Source organism: Sinohyriopsis cumingii, chromosome 13, assembly GCF_028554795.1.
Source record: "Sinohyriopsis cumingii isolate HCF-2022 chromosome 13, ASM2855479v2, whole genome shotgun sequence".
In the NCBI taxonomy this organism is placed as follows: Eukaryota; Metazoa; Mollusca; class Bivalvia; order Unionida; family Unionidae; genus Sinohyriopsis; species Sinohyriopsis cumingii.
The window spans coordinates 33,084,646-33,105,906 of NC_142973.1; the positions used below are offsets into that span (position 1 = coordinate 33,084,646).

Consider the following 21,261-nt stretch of genomic DNA (forward strand, 5'->3'; position numbering starts at 1 on the left):
TGCACCCCCACCCCTCTGCACAGGAAGCAATCAGATATTTTGATATTGCCATAAGGTGGCTGGAGACCCGAAATGTTGACTACGTAAAGCTCATGCAGTTGAGAAATCTGAGGGATTTTGCTCGGCAGCAGAGAAACCAAGGAGTAACACACAAAAAAAAAATTTACTGATTTTTCAAAAAGTGAATTGATATTTGTCAAGCGTGGCACAAACAGCAAGTATTAACTTGTTCTAGTTTACGTTGTTTTAAATTTGTAGACCAATTAAATATGTTAGTACTGATTAACCCTTGTTTTTTTTTGTTTTCCATTTTACTTCTATCGCATTCAAATCTATCTATCGTTCGATCGACACTTTCTCGAAAAGAGTCGATCTTTTGTATATAAAAGAACGTCTAATTTGGACTAAACAATAAAACTAGAATGTATCCAATTCAACATAAAAATTAGTGACGTAGTACACAATGTGTGAAGTGGTACACATGTTAAGTGAACGGAAACCACATGGAATAATGTTTTTGATGATCACCTCAATATACTGTAATTTATTCTGAAATTAATGTTGTCCTATGAGGAAATAATAAAGTACACCGTTATGAAGAGATATTTATTAATAGCTAATCTCATAACGATTATAAAGTGAGTATTCAACAGTATAATCTGCCTACCCTCCCCCCCCCATTTTTCCTTTATGTCGTCAATCACTTTATTGGTTTTGGGCTTATTTTATAGGTCCCTCGATAACTCGCGCCTCACTTATAGTGTGGTCGATGTTTCTGGACCCCAATGTGTGCGAGTTATCGAGGGAGTGGTGTAGCTGTAATGGGACCACTTAAGCATCCTGTCAATTCCATTGTGAAATATGCACAATATACTTCATATTTTTCATACTACATTTACAGTTTTTTATTTTCTCCATGACTTTTCAAAGGAAATTAAGCCATTAAGAAATAATTTATTACAATTAATAAGTTTCCCTTTTTTGTACTGAAGATGACTTGTTTTAAATAATAATGGAAAATAGGTTCCAATGTGGTTAAGTCCCATTAGGATTCAATACGCTGACCTACTTGGGCAGTGTGGTTTAAGTCCAATTAGGATTCAATACGCTGACCTACTTGGGCAGTGTGGTTTAAGTCCAATTAGGATTCAATATGCTGACCTACTTGGGCAGTGTGGTTAAGTCCCATTAGCATTCAATATGCTGACATACTTGGGCAGTGTGGTTAATTCCCATTAGAATTCAATAAGCTGCACTTGGGCAGTGTGGTTTAAGTCCAATTAGGATTCAATAATTATGCTGACCTACTTGGACAGTGTGGTTAAGACCCATTAGGATTCAATATGATGACCTACTTGGGCAGTGTGGTTTAAGTCCATTTAGGATTCAATAATTATGCTGACCTACTTGGGCAGTGTGGTTAAGTCCAATTAGGATTCAATATGCTGACCTACTTGGGCAGTGTGGTTTAAGTCCAATTAGGATTCAATAATTATGCTGACCTACTTGGACAGTGTGGTTAAGACCCATTAGGATTCAATATGATGACCTACTTGGGCAGTGTGGTTTAAGTCCATTTAGGATTCAATAATTATGCTGACCTACTTGGGCAGTGTGGTTAAGTCCAATTAGGATTCAATATGCTGACCTACTTGGGCAGTGTGGTTTAAGTCAAATTAGGATTCAATATGCTGACCTACTTGGGCAGTGTGATTAAGTCCCATTAGGATTCAATACGCTGACCTACTTGGGCAGTGTGGTTTAAGTCCAATTAGGATTAAATATGTTGACCTACATGGTCTGTAGCAGCAGGGGGGGGGGGGGGGCGAATCCGACATTTTATCCAATCGTCATTTGGCTTAATTAATACTTTCTGCACTCAGCGGATCCGGTGTAGTCAGCGCCGGTAAAAAAAAAACGACGACGGTCCATCCTACACGACGGTGACGTCATTTGGTTCTGCGCGCCGATCCCAGCGTCGTCAGCGTCCGGTAAACACAGCGACGACCGCGTCGATGTCATTTCCCCCCCTGCTGCTAAGAAGTTATTTACAATGATCTTACAAACAGAGTGATCACTAACTCCTCCTCTTGTAGATCAATTAGGTTATTTGACTGATCGGTACGTCTAAGATTAATTCTCGTTAAAAACCGATTATGGCATCGCATATAGACCGGATTAATCGGGCTCTCAACGATTAAGAATCCGGGAGGGGCTGTTGGTGAAAATGAATAAAGGATATACCCCTGTTGAGCTTGATTTGATTGCTTGGTATCTACCCGGTAACTCCCTTCGATAACATCACACACTAGATTGATTGCTATCACCGATGCGATATTTACGTTGTATGGAGCAATATGCCTACCACCATCTCCGTTATCGTGTCTGAGAAAATCATTAAGAGACTTTCTTAGTTCTGGTGTGTTGTATCCTGGAAACTTGAAATCGGGTAAATCGGCTTCTGTGATATTATACTCGGTTAGGAATTTTTGTTTATTACCATCGCTGTTAGCGGATATTGTTTTAACGATTCGCTCATTAATATATTCCATGTCTGATATAAGTTGATTTAACACCTCGACGTGTTTTCGTGCTTTTGTTTTCCGTAGCTGTTCTAGTTGTGATTGGCAAATACGATTAATCTCGGCAAACGCACCAGTGATATCATTTAAACTAACTGTGACCACGGCGGACGATTCAGGAGTTTCCTTATACGGAAAATACCATTGCATGGTATTTCTGTTTTGAAATATAAACCTGCTGGGTAATAACGTGTTTCTTATAATAGACAAATCATCTCGATATCGGGTGGTAATCTCATGATACGATTGCGCATTTGTGTGCAAGTCCGCGGAGATTTCATTAGGTGGATTCATGGGCCAACCTAGTATGGTTCTTATTGAACTGTTATAAATATCAACCATATACCCCGATGTGCTTATTTCAATCGTCGACGATAACGTCGGTTCATGAACCGTAATAGCGATTTTTGATTCTTTTCCTGTGATCGATTTTATCCTGCGTTGAAATTCTTTATTGATTTGTTCTACTTGGTATGACCCAGTTGGTATTGTAACCTCATTCCAGTCTGGGGTCCCATCGGGTTTATTTGTCCATGCAAAAACCAGCGAGTTATTAGGTTGTTGTCCGTTAAATGCATCCGCTCGGATATTAGGCCAACTGTGATATATTCGCAATTTTGCCAGCGCTATTTCCTTCACTGGAATCGGAGAAGGGAAGTTTACACTGAATTCTGGCTTCGTTGATGTTACCGATATCATATTTGTTTGTACCGGAGTGGTGTTCTCCGCGATCCGTTGAAGCAATTGAAACCCTTCGGGGTTCAGCGACATTATTATTATTCGTCGTTTCTAGTGTTTAATTTCAACACCGAATATTAACAACCTGCTTGTTTTCAGGAGAATGTTTTAAGCCCATTGAAGTTGTTTCAGGAGAATGTTTTAAGCCCATTGAAGTTGTTTCAGGAGAATGTTTTAAGCCCATTGAAGTTGTTTCAGGAGAATGTTTTAAGCCCATTGAAGTTGTTTCAGGAGAATGTTTTAAGCCCATTGAAGATGTTTCAGGAGGATGTTTTAAGCCCATTGAAGTTGTTTCAGCCACGTGGTTTCCAGCTTCCAGTTGAAAATCCTCGATTTTTGACATCGCGGAGTCATACAACTGGACCATCGTGGAGAATTCAGCATCGGATATAAACGAATTATCTATCGCCAACGAGATCAACCCGGATAATTTCGAGTACGCGTCGGATACTATTTGATGTTTTACTGTATACTCGTTGAGTTTTTTCTGAGAACACGATGATATCTTTCTAGTGATTGCGTTGGCGACTCCAGCAATTGTTGTCGCCGCGGAGATAGCGATTGGAACAGCGATCGGGGCCATCATGGTCACCGTGGATAAAATAACACCGGTACCGGCTACTATACCCGACACCGAGTACACGACCGCGTCGATGGTGGTTATTTTTCGGCGGTATTTTTTTATTTTTACACGGTATTGTTCGGAAAGCGTTTTCAAATTCGCGGAGAATTCTTTTACGGTATTGAATCGATATTGATGTGACGTCGGTGATACCTCTGATTCAATTACCTTGGTGGTCATTTTTATTTTAAAAGAGCTAGTGTTTTTAATTACTTAGATCCGCTACAAATTCCACATACCATGTAATGTTTGACAAGGTTAAATTTCTATCAACGGCTTCAATTGTAAACGGTTCAGTTGCGTCCTTGTCTATAATTGTTGATATTGTATTGTTAAACCCGAATGAACTCGATGATAATATATTAAACTTCATCATTGAAACCAGTGTCAATCAATAAATGCCCTTGACGGTTGCGGTGATATTTATTATATTCTGTGTAGGAGTCCAAGTGAATGGTCCATGTTGAATCGTGTATACTGTGTTGATGGTGTTTTCATGAGGGATTTTTATTTTTGTCACCTTCGGTAGTCTGTTGTTAATCGCTGCAACATCAGTTTTGATTGTTCCTATTTCCTGTATATGAACGTATAACCCCGCTTTGATCGTTTCAACATCAGTTTTGATTTTTTCTGTTTCCTGTCCATATGTGTATACATTCCCTTTGATCGATTCAACGTTAATTTTGATTGTTTCTATTTCCCATTTATGCGTGTCTATACTCATTTCGTTCGTTACAACATCAGTTTTGATTATTTCTATTTCCCGTTTATGCGCGTCTACACCCCTTTTGTTCGCTTCAACATTAGTTTTGATTATTTCTATTTCCCGTTTATGCGCGTCTACACCCCTTTTGTTCGATTCAACATTAGTTTTGATTATTTCTATTTCCTGTGTCGCGTCTACACCCCTTTTGTTCGCTTCAACATCAGTTTTGATTATTTCAATTTCCCGTTTATGCGCGTCTACACTCCTTTTGTTCGCTTCAACATCAGTTTTGATTGTTCCTATTTCCTGTCCATACGCAGTGATATCATTTATAGTTATTGTAATTTCATCCGGTCTGGTATTTTTTTTACCAAAGAATTTATCAATGGTGTTATCAGCCCTGTTAAAATTTTTTCGTAACGTGTAAAATTGGCCCGACAGCGTTGTAAACTCCGAAATAGTATTTTTTATCCCCACAAGATTCGGTTCGGTTACCGTCGGGGTTCCAAAAAAACTAGCAGTAGTGAGTTGTATATCGGTGACAGACTTTTGTATCCCCTCGAACTGATTTGCTTGCGCGTTAAATTTATCATACAAATTTTTTAACGAATCCGACACGGATATATAATTGTCGCCAAGTGTACTTATTTTTCCATTTATCGTCAAGATGGATTCACCTGATTTAAGTCGTCCGTCATCGGTATACAACGCGATAGTGTTCTCGGCGGCATCACGCTGTCGTATTAAAACGTCATTCAGCGACACATTACTGGATTTCAATTTACCCTGGCGGTCTTGAAATACAACTATTTCGCCCGGGTCAACACTGGTTAAATTTAACGTATCAGCGATTTCATCCTCAATTAGTTTTTTTATGTCATCGGTGGCGAGCGTTTCCGTGGATTCTTTCAGCGCCGAAACCGGTCGTCCCCAGATATCAATCATTATTATTGTAAAAAAAACCAGTGTTTTTAATTAACCCGCCGGGCCTCTACGACCCCACTAGTGTATTCGTTTACAACCACATGAGGTGGTTTCCGCGATGATGAAATCGCCGCGAGTACGTTCAATACCTCACGGCCGCATATCGGTGTGTCACTTAATTGTTGTGTTGGCAGCGTGGAATAAAAAACCGGGGCTGAACACGCCCGGATATACCGCATGAACTCGTTCGGCGGGGCTAACCCGTATGAATCAAAATAGACGATCGCACGCGGATCAATTGCGTATGCAACCCAATGAGTCCCCGCTCCGGAGGATTTATCGAGGTTAATTATACCGGTTTCAATATTCCTTGGTTTTGTCGGTAATTGATCCCTCATAAAAACACCTCTGAAGTTTTTTATCGCTAACGCGTTTGCGGCATCTATTAAATCAAAATTAGACATAGGAGTCATTAAACGGTTCCCGGTAGTCTTAGACCCTTCCCCGAGTACCATGAATACGGGGTTCCCGGTAGTCTTAGACCCTTTCCGGCTACGGGTCGTTTTTTTTTATAGCCTTTCCCGGTTGCCTTCTTCAATGCCATTCCCGCCGCGGTACCAACGGCTCCTAACGCCGCCGCCTTCGCCACTGCTGGGGCCGCCGCGGCAATCAACGCTGGAATCGCAGCTAACAGCGGAAATATCCCACCGGTCTTTTCCATGTTTTTAATCGCTGCGGCCGAAAAATCTATTTGAACACCCTTTTTATTCTTCATCGCATCATTGAAATGTTTTATTTGACGCGCCGTCAACGATATCTTATGATTACCACCTGCCATCTGTGACGGCTTTAACGTTATTGTGGTTCCACATTGTTTAGCCGACTTTGATCGTAATTTCTTGACTTGACCATCGGTCAACTCTACATCGACAACATTATACGACATTTTTATTGTAAACGCGTTTATGTTTTCAATTACATGTTTTCCACTGGTGCATCAACGATTCTCATTCGTCCACCAACACCTTCCAACAGCATTGATTTATCGCTGAGAATGACAGCAACCGCTCTATAATTGGCAATAACGCCGCGAGTTACATTAGCTCGGAAGTGTATATCAACGACGGATTGTCTTGTTAAATCAAGATGTTCCAGCGAAAAGTAATAGATCGGATATAGTTCTTTGAAATCATGTTGTGATATTTGCAAACCAGTGTCGACGTTTTGATCACGACTCATATACGACAGCAACCGATGGTACACGCGTCCAATATGGTTTTGACCGTAATTAAGTTGTATATCCTCAGATGGTTCCTGCTGGCCGTTTATTCTCAGCGAGACGTCAGTAACGCCTAATCGATCAAATATCATATGGCTGGATAGTTGATTATCAATTCTCGTCATATCCTGCAACGCAACAAATATATGACGCGGAGCCGAAATGCCTTGTTGTGATGCCAGGTTCCATGTGAATATACCATTGATATTTGATTGCTTAGTATCTGTTGTTGTTGTTAGCCAACTTAGTAATGATTTTCCTCCCTGCTCCATATAGGATAGCAATCGTGCCTCTGTGGTAATGGATGGAGTCATTACTGGCATCCACAATAATATTTTAGTTAAAAAGACTTTACCAGAGTCATTATTTGGATTCGCAAGATCCGCTGAAATTCTCCAAATTGCATTTCTATCATCACCTTTTCGCACAAGCACCACGGTATGCTTTGCTCCGTAGATAACTTTTCGCACGTTCCTACAAAATCCAAATATATGATGCAGTGGAATCGCGCATGAGAAAGATCTACGCGGCCCTGTTAACATTGATATGCGTGTTGCAGCTCCGATGTTAAAATTAGGATCGCTGTTTATAATCATATTCTCGACATCAGCATCAGCGTTATTAGCATTATTTCTTGGTCGTCTTACCACAAATTGCGAGTTTCCAGCAGTGTTTCTAGTATCCTTTGCAAACATCATAGATGGACCCGCTGATCTTGTATAATCGTCGGAATATCTTGCTAGCCCGATTATTGTTGTAGCAACATCAACATCGCGTTCTATAGACTCGATCTCTCTTCCATCAATGAGATATTTTGCACTCTCGAATAGCGCCATTACGCCGTTATTGACTAAGCCAACTTTGGTACCATCTGGATACGGTGCTGGTACAGCAGGAGTATCGGCCTCTGTTACAAGTTCTCCTTCGATTTCAATAAACGCTTCACACGGCAAAAAATATTTACTGGTATCATGGACTTGAAGTTCAATTCGCGATCGTATGTTGGGTTGTACTGCATGATAGGAATAAAATTGATAATTACGGACAGAATCATCCTTGTGCACTGGTGCGTCCATATCAAACGCCGGGTCAGCTGTTCGTTTAAACATTTTATTTAATAATACGCTGATGCATCTAAATCATCGTCGTCGTTTTAAGTTCTTCGAATTTTGTCGTGGTTTTAAACCACTTCCCGCTATTATGTTTGCGATGTCATCTTGATTATTGTTTACCAACGACTCTAGTTTTTCTTCCACGGCGTTATTTATTACTTTACTGACATTCGCAGGCATCACTGTCGTTGATGGCATCACCGGTGGTTTCTGTTTTTTTCTTCGTGAAAATCCTTTGGATTTTACCAACGACATTAGTTTGTCCTTTGCTGCAGAAACCACCCTTCCGGCAACATCTCCAATAGCACTAATACCCTTATCACGAATAACATCAATAGCCTTCATTCCTAATTGTTTGGCTAACGGCGCTACTTTTGGAGCCATTCTTGTAAATAACCCCGCAATGGTGCTACCGAGACCGTCTCCGTACCACGCGCGGTATACGGGCAATCGTGAGTTTACCACGTAGACGCTGACTGGTCTATCATGGTTGTAGTGTATAATCATCTTTATTATAAAAAACACCAGTGTTTTCCAATTAGTGATTGATCACCAGTGATTGATCAATCGCTGTAATGACCGTGGTCCACGAGTTCGTCTATGAGCGTTCGATATATATTAATGTCCATGATACCACCGGCAAATAACCGTCTGCAAATATCAGCGGCCTCATTGATTATTTCCGGAGAGTTATTTCCGGCTCGTTTTCCTCCGATTAGTATTTCTAGCCGTGATATATCACTGAGAACACTACCAGGACAAGTAACGTCTTTACCAACAGAGTATCCTTTTCCGTGTTTTGGTCTTTCACTTTTTACTTTATTGTGGAATATTATATAATTATTATCACGCGGTAATAATACATTTTTATGTTTATTTGCCAAATACACTATTCTTGTCCAGTCCTTTAACGACCTTATATTTTTCTCGTAGCCGCTATTGATATGCTCATCTCGTGAATTCTTATCAAAATTTACGGCAGTAAAATCAATCAATTCTTCATCGCTGAAGGCTCTGATTTGATCTATTGTGCTCTTTTTAAGAACATTACGGGGTATATTCCCCTCTTTCCGTATTTCTTCCGGTATTTCTTCTTCTGGTTCTCTTGCGGTGGCGCCTAGTTCTTCCTCGTCGGCCATTGTAACATAAGGTTCTTGTGGGTCCGTTATAGCGAGTGGTGGCGGCCTCCGTGTTGTAGCAACCGCTATTTTCGCAGGGAGTGTTTCCAGAGACTTTTTTGTTTGCTCGGTCTGAGCCGCTATCTTTTCAAGCGCATCGAAAACGGGTACAGTTGCCGCCGTAACATCTTTGGTCGCTTTAGTTACCGGAGCAAAGAGCTGTTCGCTTCCAACAGCAAAATCAGTTTGTAGTTGTTGCCGCGTTTGAAGTTGTTTTCGGACCCTGTCTCGTAACGGTATGAACTTTTTAAGCGCTACTAGCCGCTCTCTGGCTAGCCGAGTAGTAAGTGATTCGCCTACCATTATTGCAATTGCTCCGTAGTTTCTAATTTCCCGCCGAGTGTGGCGGGGGGGATATGTCCCAGGGGCTCCACGGAGTTTTCGTCTATAATCCTTCTAATGTTTTTAATTTTATTAGAGATTTCTCGACGTCGTTCAAAAGCCTGTCCGAGTTTTTTTCGTACTGTCTCAACGGCAGTAAATAGTCCAATAAATGCATTTACGTCATTGCCATACAAGTTTTCATTGATCGTATATTGTAATCGCTTTATAAAAGAATACTCGCGTGGCAAGGTATATCGACCTTTCTTTGATTGCTCGTTAATAATTTCATAATCGGACAATATTTTTTGGTTATCAAGCTTATCAGATAATACAATTCCTTGATTTTTTAATTTTAAAATCTCGGTTAATATATTATTGATGTCTTCGATATTCATATTCTTATAAAACATCTTATTTCTAAATAAAAAAAAAATTATTTTACAAAATGAACCCCGCGTATCAATCCCGAGGTGTGTTAACATTCGATGAAACCGTAGGATAATTCGTTTTCTTCCGGTATTTCTTCCGGAAGAGACAATTTATTGTAGCGTTCGCACTGTCATGGCGACTTCGTCATGGCGACTTCGTCACGGTGACCTTGTCACTCGCTGATTTCTGTTATATATGAAAATCGAATTCTGTGACCCGTCTTTTTTGAGATCGCTGAATTCTGTATTCCTTCTGCAACAAATCGTATTGAGGCGATATAAATGTCAAAATATTTTCCTGCCTCATTCATCGACTGAAATATTTTTTCCTCGTGAGTTGTTGTATCAAATGACTTTACGGGTTTTGCTTTCTTTGAAAACTTACCAGTTTGGCCTTTTTTGGTATTTTGACTTTGCGAGATGGCTTGCAAGTTTATAAGAGAATTATCAGTCTTATTATTATTAATATGATCAATCACAAGCCCATTTTCGATTAATCCGTTGAATGCTTCAAATACAATCCTGTGAACATAATAGCTTTTTCCTCCCGCAGTAAATTGCAAGTATCCCTCATTATTTACGGTACCAACCGGCTTCTTCAGTCTACAATTTCTAACAACGCCGTCGCGAGATGCCTCGTAATTAACGAGCACAGGATGCGGCTGAAATTCTTGGTTCATTTGTATAATAATACTACTTGTCTAATTCATTATTTGGTTTAATTATAAACCTTGCAATGTAGTCTTGAGGAGTTTTGATGACTGAGTCAGCGGTGGGGTCAATGACGGCATTTTTTATTCGCTTGTCGTAATAACGTTTTAACTCCCTGTATCGCTTTCCGCCACAATTGATACACAACTGCGATTTTCCTCTTACACCAACGTGACAAACCAAGCACGGGAGGGGGCCAAGAGAACCATTACGAACGCTTTGTAAATGATACCCGCAGAATTCACCTCTACATGATTTATTGCACGGGGTTGTCGACCCAATCATCAACCATTTGCAGTGATTCATTATACTATATTCTTTCATTTAAATACTTGTTTTAATTATATGGAAGAGTTTGAGAGATTAGCAGCAATTAAGCCCTGGAAAAATATTAAGTTTAATCTCGATAGAGTCCTCAAGGACGCACCAAAAGCGTTAATAAACGATAGAACCCTGTTGAATAAAATACGCGACTGTATCAATGAATTCAAGCGTGATGGTGCATCTCATAGTTGGTCAACATTTCGAATTGATGGTGTTGTTGATGCTACCATGAACGACAACCGCGCAGCAACGATAATATCACAACTTGGCTCCAGCAAGTATTTCTTCAGAGTAAAATTCATTGTCCGGGTGGAATCAGGTAATTGGATCATACGTGATAAATTTGAACCGGTTCTAAGCGACAAGAAAACAGTCATTGTTAGCCGCGACTCCAAGCCGGGGCTGTTAACCGGAGTTGACAGACCATACTATGAACGAGCGTATCCTGAAACAGCAGTTGTCTATGGAATATACCCGTTAAATAAGAAACCTGATATCGGAAAACTAGCGCCGATGAAACAGTCAACGGGGATAAATTGTGTAGCAGAACGAGTAATAGAGCATTTTACAAATGCGTGTCGAGGAAATAAACTGACCGATTTACGACGTAGCAAAATAAACCTATGGGAGAAGACAGTGCGCGAGCGAGGAGGAACCATTAGCGACATAGTGAAATTAGAAACGTCGCTGAGATTTCCAATAACCGTTACAACGATAACCGGTGAAGTATTATATGAATCAAAGTATAAATCAAATGGAGCCCCAATCAAAATTATTGATCATAACGAACACGCGTGGACGCCCGCGGTCACAATATTTCCACGGGATAGAACAGTAAAGTATATCCCGGGGGAATTCCTGGGAGAGGATGGTTTTCTCGCGGAGAGGAAACTATTTGATGCTATTGCCTGCTTGTGTAAAAACGACCCTGTATCAGTGTGGTTACTTCGCAGCGCTGAAAACGATGTGGATACCGTTGATCAGTTTGTAAGACCAAACGGTGAATTATATCGCACTGAAGCGTTTCACAACAAGATGAAAAAAACCGCCATGGAATTTGAAGAGCATGATGAACAACTGCTAACAAATTGTTTTACGATTCCATCGGTTGCGGCTCATGTTGCAGCAAGGAAAAATGCGTGGAGACCAACGCGCAAGGAGTTTCTACCAGATGTACAATCCAGTTGTTTGGAATATTATCACGGTGGACTATGGAACACTGAATACAACCGCGACGCTATGATTTCCGTTGATATGGTTGCCTGTTATTCAGCGAGTTTTCTCGGGTATGGATCCGCCGCTGAATATTTCAAACGATTTGGACACCCCAGACATGAAATGACTCGTGTTGCTATTAATGGACCACTGCCTGATTTTGATTTAGCCGGATTCGCTCGCATAGTATCATTTGAATTCGCAGCAGGACTTCATCGCTGTTGTTATATTTGGATCGGTAGACACATGGCTGAAAAGAAGTGGCTGCCAATAGCGCTGTTACGGTATATGATTGATTGTAGCATGCTAGTTTCGTTGATTGTCAGTGACGCGATTATATCATACCGGGCGCAGACTGAAGTCTGGTTACCAGAACCAGAGCGTCTAGATAGCATAATTGACGAGTCCAGAGCACACATTGATGCCAACGAGGAATATATCATCGAATGGTCCAAAAAGATATTCAACCAACGAAACCGCGAGGCAAAAGATCTCGGTAGAAGAATAATTGGTAAGTTCACACAAGGTGGAAAAAACTGCGACTACAAACGATATTGCTCACGGCTGATTATAGATGACGCAGAATATGATTTCGTAATCAAGGACGCAGTGGCAAAAAATAGATACGTGAACTGCAAAACAGCTTTCTTGTCCAATGGAACAAAGTTGGGTACAGTTGTTACTTACGCCGATGGAGACAGCCCCGCGTATCCACATTTGAGGGCGTCTATGCTGGGTTACGCCGCTATCAATTTATTCTCGATGATAAATAAATTTCCCGACACTGCGGTTAGAGTAGCCGTTGATTCATTTTATATAGACGTAAAGTATAAGGGAAACATAGCCGAGTTTACTAGTCCCGACGAGAGTTGGGGTATATGGAGAATTAAAAACGAAATACGACGCGATTATTCCCCGTCAGCAGATGTCACCGTTGAAAACAATTACTTACGCGGTGATAATTTATCAGAATGGTCTAATGCACCACCGTGTTCTGATCCAATTTGTAGACACAAAACAGTTTATTTAAGCGGCTGTGGCGGGTCAGCAAAGACGACTCGGGCAATTGAATTATTTCGAACGCGGGCAAGTATAATCGTGCTTACACCGACCCATAGACTAGCGCGAGAGATAAAACAACGAAATGTTGACGCCGTTACTTATCACAGCTTTTTTCGATACAGCGGCGGTGAGTGGACTCCTGATCGAATGGGGGAAAAATTTATTCCTGAGGTTATCATCTGGGATGAGATATGTACTGTTTCGTTAGATACTTTACAAATGTTTCTTGAGTGGTTGCTGCGCGCGAATACAGCGGTAATTATGTGTGGCGACCATGGCCAACCACCACCATTTGTCGGCGAGGGTCCACATGATTGGTTAAAGGGTTTTGTGGACTATTATGAAGAAACCGATACTGATTACCGAGCACTTGATGAACAACTACGCGAGGTTAAAAAATTAATCAGATTACAGCCGGATAGAGTTCAATGTGAAATAATCCGCGAGGTGATTCCGGAAACGCCGTTAAATGAATTCTGGGAAACATGGAGACCAAACGATTTGATTGTAGCGAATAGAAAGATAGTCAGAGACACACTTCAGCGGAAGTTGTTTACGTTGCATAAGGAAAAGTTTCCAACGCGTCCAGTGCCGTTGTGTTATAGACCCGCTGACACACGGCGGCAGAACATTGAAGTTGAAATCCCGGGCCCGACAGCGTCAGGGACAAAAAAACAAATTCTTGTGCTGAATGATATTGTGCTCGTTGATATCAGCGTCGTCGAAGACGCGCTACGTGCTGATAAATCCCCGTGGACGCTAGGATACGCAACGACAATACATTCCTCGCAGGGATTGACTATCACGGATACAATTGTTTGGATGGTTGATAATCGCATCGAATGGTCAAATCTAGTCTATCTTGCAGTGTCCAGAGTACGGAGAATGAATCAGCTTCGAAGAATTGTTATTGACGAAGCCAGTGACAACGATGACATCATCGATGCAAGTGTCATTGATAGAAAACTCTCTGGTTACCGCCAACAGGCTAAAAAAAAAACAGCGGCGTTTTGATATTGATGCCGAATTAATAATTGCGTTACGACAACAACAAAATAATCACTGCGCGAGTTGCAATTGTGTAATGCGCTGACGTTATTCGGATAAAGACGCTCGCCAATTTACCGTGGATAGGATCGATAACAGTCTCGGTCATATCCGTGGTAATGTGAGGTTAACTTGTCTTGAGTGCAATAGACGCAACGGCGCTAGTTAAGACCACGTGGGGGCAATTGAGTATCGTCAGGTATCACTTGTAGTTGCTCGCGAGTAAATCTGCGCTGAGGAGCAGTTGAATCCAGTCTATAGATCGGTGGTCTACCAGTTGATCGTGTTATCGTTGATATGTTATGCGTGGTAACACTCCAAATAGGATCAGTAGCTCTTTTTTTACCGCCTTCAAGCTCTCCTGGTTCATACAGATATCTAACAGTGACATCGCCGAGAATCGGCTTGGAAACGCTATCTATTTTTGATCTTCCGGGTATATACTTTTTTTTAATCGCGTCGCTGGGCTTCATGTTGATTGCTCGGGTAATCTCGTTATTTAACGCTGCAATTACGCCTGGCAACCTTTTAACCCATTCACGAGATCGTTTTTCCTGGATGAATTCTTTCGCGTATTGATATCCAAATAACCGTTCAGCAAGAGTCCGATTGAATCGTTCAACAATTGCCTGATCACGATGTAGCGCAGTATGACCTCGTCGTATCGCGACGCTATGATGTTTCAGCGTTGATAAAACAGCGCCGCGAAATTCACTACCAGGATCAACTTGTAATAGGTTTGGCCAGCGCAGAGGACCTCTTCGGTAAATCCGCTCAAACGCATCGGCTACTTCAGTTGCTGACTTTGTTTTTAACGGCTCCGCTTGTTTGTATCGACTCGCAACATCAACTACGGTTAGCGCGTATTTGTAACCGTTGTCATGCGGCAGAAATAGTATATCAGCCTGATGAACTTCATTAGGTACGCTCACATCAAAGTGTGAGAAGTTGATTTGTTTAGGTGGTGGTAGATAGATTTGCCATATAGCCTGTTTGGATAACCAATTAGCCGCAACGGCCTTTGTTACCTTTGCAGCGCTTGCGAGTTTACCAATTGCGGCCTTTCCTTTCCAGTATCCTCTCGGAGAATAATAGATGGATTCCATGTTGTTATTATAAACGCTAGCGTTTTCAATTACCAGCGCGAGAAGCTCCGCTTCCAATCATTAATTTACCTTTCATAGCCGATTTTACCAACCATGAAGCCAATTTTTCTTTGAATGATTTATCAGGAATAGCATTTAACGCGTGAATTAATTTTACATCCGCGATATGACGCTGTTGCAAATCACCGCTACGATAAGCTATATCATGTATCCGACATGCTTCGTCGATAGCGTTTATTGGATACTCACCGGGTCGCGGCTGATTTTGATCATTGAGTCTGATATCTAATCGTGTTCCGGGGCCAAAGTAGCTATATCCTGGGAGGTGCTTTTCTCCTGGATACTTTGCCCACGGTGTTCCGGGGAGTTTTGATAACTTGGCTGCAATATCACCTCCTCGCTTTTTTTTAAAGCATCCCCGGGTCTAATAGAAATAAATCTAAATTTTTTTGTACCGCATCGTGCACACTTACCAGTAAGGGCCGATCTGTTATTTCTCGTTGTAACGGTTGTCATATCATTTGTGCCAGTACGCACTCTACACTTCACACAATATAGATCCATAATTTATGTATAGAGATATGAATATAATTGATTTTTCGGCGACTAAAACGAGAGAACCAGTTAAGCATGTTGCAGCGTTACCAAACTCGATCCGGATAATTATCATCGGACCATCTGGATCCGGCAAGACGCAATTATTACTTAATTTAATAATGAGATGGATGAAGTGGGATAAGTTGTATTTAATCGCCCCTAGCGTAGATGATCAACGATGCTACGAGGTGTTGAAAGATTTTAACGAGAATGCATCAGCGATCGCTGAAAAAAATGTTATTGAGTTTATTACAGATATCAATGATGCACCGGGTATTGATGATATTGATGGCGACGTTAACAATCTAGTCGTGTACGATGATGTTATGTTAGACAATCAAAAAAACCCAGCTAGGATATTTTCCAGAGGCAGGCATAAAAACACCGACGTGATATATGTCACTCAACGATACACTCAGATTCCAAAAGTAATCAGAGACAACTGTAATATTCTTGCTGTATTCAACGGCGTTGATACACACACGCTACGAAATATCTGGCAAACTTGGTGCGGCGGTGACATGGACTTTAATGGTTTTCGAAACTTTTTTAGTCATGCTCAGTCGACCCCACATGGATTTGTAACGATAAATTTACATGATCCTCGGACACGATATCGTATTGGACTTGACCAAATATTCGGTTAGTTGTAAATAATTTTCATTGTAAATAGCCCCTTAGCAGCAGGGGGGGAAATGACATCGACGCGGTCGTCGCTGTGTTTACCGGACGCTGACGACGCTGGGATCGGCTCGCAGAACCAAATGACGTCACCGTCGTGTAGGATGGACCGTCGTCGTTTTTTTTTTACCGGCGCTGACTACACCGGATCCGCTGAGTGCAGAAGTATTAATTAAGCCAAATGACGATTGGACAAAATGTCGGATTCGCCCCCCCTGCTGCTTCTGTAATGCAAGTCACAATGATGTATACAACCACATTAGGGATTTTCGGAGACAGAACTTGATTGTTTTCTGTTTTATTTTTGTGGTTTTTATAGCAATAAAGCCCAACCTACATAAGGGTAGATGATGATAAAAGATTACACATGGGAGATATTTTTTACTCGACTTTAGACACTGTCTTTTCTTAAATGTTTGTATTCTCTTGTGGATTGAGATAAATCGGGCAAAATGTTGCAATTAATGCCAGTTGTTATTCATTCCTGAGCACATCAATTAAGATTAATTTTCAGTTTTACTTCAAGAGTAGCCCAATATCATAAATGTTTACTTTGTTGCTGATGCTTGCCTTTTTTTATATATATATTTTTGGACAGCAAAATAAATGATTGTCTTGCCATCTGAAAACAAATTGTACATATAATGAACTCCTATCTCATTTAAATGTTTGTAATTTGAGAATAAAGCTTTTCTTTTTTATCTCTTACTATTTATTTATTTTTGTTATTTATCTTAACAACATTTAAACTTTCTTTTAAATCAATGAAATGAATAATGAACAATGCTTTCATGACTTAGACGTATCCAATAAGCATTACTGTGATGGATGGCAAAGGCATAAGAACTCTGAAGGACACTGCAAAAAAAGCTCAGAATAAGTGCTTCAGCTAAGTGAAGGTCACATACTGAAAATCACTGCCAATAAAAGGTTTCAGAAGTAATTTCATCTAACAAAATAAGTAGGCATTAATGGTTGTAATTAAATTTGATATATATGTTGCTTCCCTCTTCTTTAATGATGGCATTCTTCCAGCCATTCAATGTTCTGGATTATCAATCATGTGATTACATTATGCATCATATGAAAACAATAAATCAATATGTTACCACAGAGTATATATATATATATATATATATATATATATATATATATATATATATATATATATATATATAATCAAAGCATATTTTCCAGTCTATATGTAGAGTCTAACGTACTGAATTTGGACCATCTGTGACCAATGCAATTATTTTCCTTCTATCAAAAACTACTTTCATTGGCATTAGTTTCTGGTGAAAATATATGTCTACAATTTGGTATTTAGCTCCTGTTATATCCATCTGGTAACATTTCAGCTGTCTGGTTGTTCATGTACACACATACACACACACACACTCATACACATGCATGTAAACACACACACACTTTACCTTTCTTGAGGTTCCTCCACACCAAAAAAACTTACTTTTCAGTGTAATGTAGCACATATAATTAAGGAATAATTTATATCATTTAACAGATTTCCCCATTTTCATAAGAAACACTGGGAAAAAAACTTAATCATAATATTCTTTTCTTAAAAAGGTGGAGATAAAAGAGTTAAAAAAAATAATTATTTTTAACACTGGCATGCAACATCAAATAAAGATTACTGATAAATCTTAGTCAACCATACCCTTAAAATCATTAGCTATCTCCCATTAAACTATCCTAACCTTCAAATCATTAGCCCTCTTCCATTAGACTATCTTAACCTTCAAATCATTAGCCCTCTTCCATTAGACTATCTTAACCTTCAAATCATTAGCCCTCTTCCATTAGACTATCTTAACCTTCAAATCATTAGCCCTCTTCCATTAGACTATCTTAACCTTCAAATCATTAGCCCTCTTCCATTAGACTATCTTAACCTTCAAATCATTAGCCCTCTTCCATTAGACTATCTTAACCTTCAAATCATTAGCTATCTTCCATTAGACTATCTTAACCTTCAAATCATTAGCTATCTTCCATTAGACTATCTTAACCTTCAAATCATTAACTGTCTCCCATTAGACTATCTTAACCTTCAAATCCATTAGTCCTCTTCCATTAGACAACCATATCCTTCAAATGATTAGCTATCTCCCATTAGATTATCTTAACCTTCAAATCATACTATTTTCCATTAGACTGTCTTAGCCTTCATATCATTAGCTATCTCCCAGTTAATCTATGTTGTGGTGTTCCACATGTGTCTGTTCTTGGACCTGTTCTCTTCATTCTATACATTCAGCCGCTTAACCTTCAAATCATTAGCTATCTCCCATTAGACTATCTTAACCTTGAAATCCATTAGCTATCTCCCATCAGACTATCTTAACCTTGAAATCATTAGCTATCTCCCATTAGACTATCTTAACCGTCAAATCCATTAGCTATCTCCCATCAGACTATCTTAATCTTCAAATCATTAGCTATTTCCCATTAGACTATCTTAACCTTCAAATCCATTAGCTATCTCCCATTAGACTATCTTAACCTTGAAATCATTAGCTATTTCCCATTAGACTATCTTAACCTTCAAATCCATTAGCTATCTCCCATTAGACTATCTTAACCTTCAAATCCATTAGCTATCTCCCATCAGACTATCTTAACCTTCAAATCATTAGCTATTTCCCATTAGACTATCTTAACCTTCAAATCCATTAGCTATCTCCCATTAGACTATCTTAACCTTCAAATCCATTAGCTATCTCCCATCAGACTATCTTAACCTTGAAATCATTAGCTATCTCCCATTAGACTATCTTAACCTTCAAATCCATTAGCTATCTCCCATCAGACTATCTTAACCTTTAAATCATTAGCTATCTCCCATTAGACTATCTTAACCTTCAAATCATTAGTTACCTTCCATTAGACTTTCCAGTTCGTCTTTCCTCAATCTCAATAAAATCAGGTCTCCACTGTACTGGGTGTACATTTGACAGTGACAGCTTAGGGGCATGTTCTTTGTGACCTTGAGTTAGCCAATGGAAATGTAGCTTTCAGAAATTTGAAACTGAATCAAATCATAGGCACAGACTGATGCTCTTCAGCTATATGGCCCAGTCTCCCAAACATGAAGATATAAGGCTTCAACTGAATGGCTCACTAGAACATGACCCCTAAGGGGCCAGGGGCCAGTTTATATGTACAAATTTAATGCTGCAATCAGCGACCTAGTATAAGAAATCATAAAAAAAATCAAATACAAAAGTGAGGTCAAAAAGGTCCGTATTTTTGGATACCTATATTAAAACAAAGCATAAGAATATTATCCACTTGACCAAAGAAGTCAATGGCACCTCATAGAAGAATTTTATGCACCCCAACCCCAAATTTCTACCTGCAATTTTCACGTCCGAAGGTCATTTTTGATACCATGTGATGCTCACAGTGCAAGTACAAGCCCTTTTCCTGGATGACAATTTCGCAAAACAGTGTTTACTAAACAGGCTGATGCAACTGAAAATAGTTGTCATCCAAGTCATTTTTGAGATATTCTACTTGCCCCAAACCAATGTGTTTACTGCTATGGGAGGCTAGTTCTTCTTCCTAGCCGACTAATGGTATTTCACTATCAACATACTGCAGAGTAACTATGGAAGGTGTACATGCCTGACATCAATTTCAAGAACAATACAAGCCCGAAACACCTAGTTCACAAATATATATTTAAATAGTAAACAATAATAGCTGAAAAAGCCTTAAGTTAAGAAATTTACCAGGGGGCAATTTACGAAACTGTACCCTGCCACCTAAGCAGTGCTGTCAGATCTTCGAGTAGGACAATGGAGATCTAATTTTAATCAGACTGGTCGCTCCTTTACATAATCATATGTGAAATAAATTACCAAAGTTTTCGGGATAAACCTTGCAAAGTATCCGTAACATACAATTTATTTTATTACAATATTTATATATACCATGCGTATGCGAAATTGAAATATAATTTACTTGGAAAAAAATAAATAAGAAAATAAGCATATAAAGAAAAATAAACAAATAATGGGTATCAGCGCAAGTAAAAATAAACATAATTTTGTAATGAATTATATGATTGACTTAAAAGAATAAGAATATATTAAAAAATGCAATATAAATAAAGTATAAGATATTTTGTTAGTGATGCCAAAGATTAATATTATTTCATGACTACATTTTGCTTTCAATGGACCAAAGACGCCATAAGTAAATACTTCCCATGTTTCTGGTTTTTCTGAGTAAAATCACAATATGTTGGAGAAAAGGTTCTACATACATTTAAAAATTTGTAGACGTCAAAAAATTCAACGACGGTTTTAGAGCATAATAATGTTTACAATTATTGAAGCATATATTTGATATATTTGAGTGAAAAAAAGACGCGTCTGCTTGAATGGTACAATATCTGGTCTATTTACCAGCTCAGGAGGTGGGCTGTTCTAAATTAATCTACTTTCTCAGTTATAAGCTAAATTAAATGTATGATACCTAAACATATGAAAAGCACCGATTTTCGAGGTATGGCTTCCATTCCGATGTTACCTGAGTTACCTACCTTGGCATGCAAATTTCTCGCTTACATCTGAAAAACGAGTGTCTAACAATTTTTA

At 39.5% G+C, this 21,261-nt stretch overlaps 1 protein-coding gene across 1 annotated transcript in view; it reads right to left on the bottom strand.

Moving 5' to 3' along the window:
- The window catches only part of LOC149785165 (low molecular weight phosphotyrosine protein phosphatase-like), a 49,009-nt gene extending 27,808 nt beyond the window's left edge, over nt 1-21,201 (bottom strand). The window contains exon 1 of the mRNA XM_089978958.1: nt 21,140-21,201. Within this exon, the coding sequence (XP_089835084.1) occupies nt 21,140-21,182 (43 nt within the window). The 5' untranslated portion in view covers nt 21,183-21,201. The remainder of the gene's footprint in view (nt 1-21,139) is intronic.
- Between the last annotated feature and the right edge of the window lie 60 nt (nt 21,202-21,261).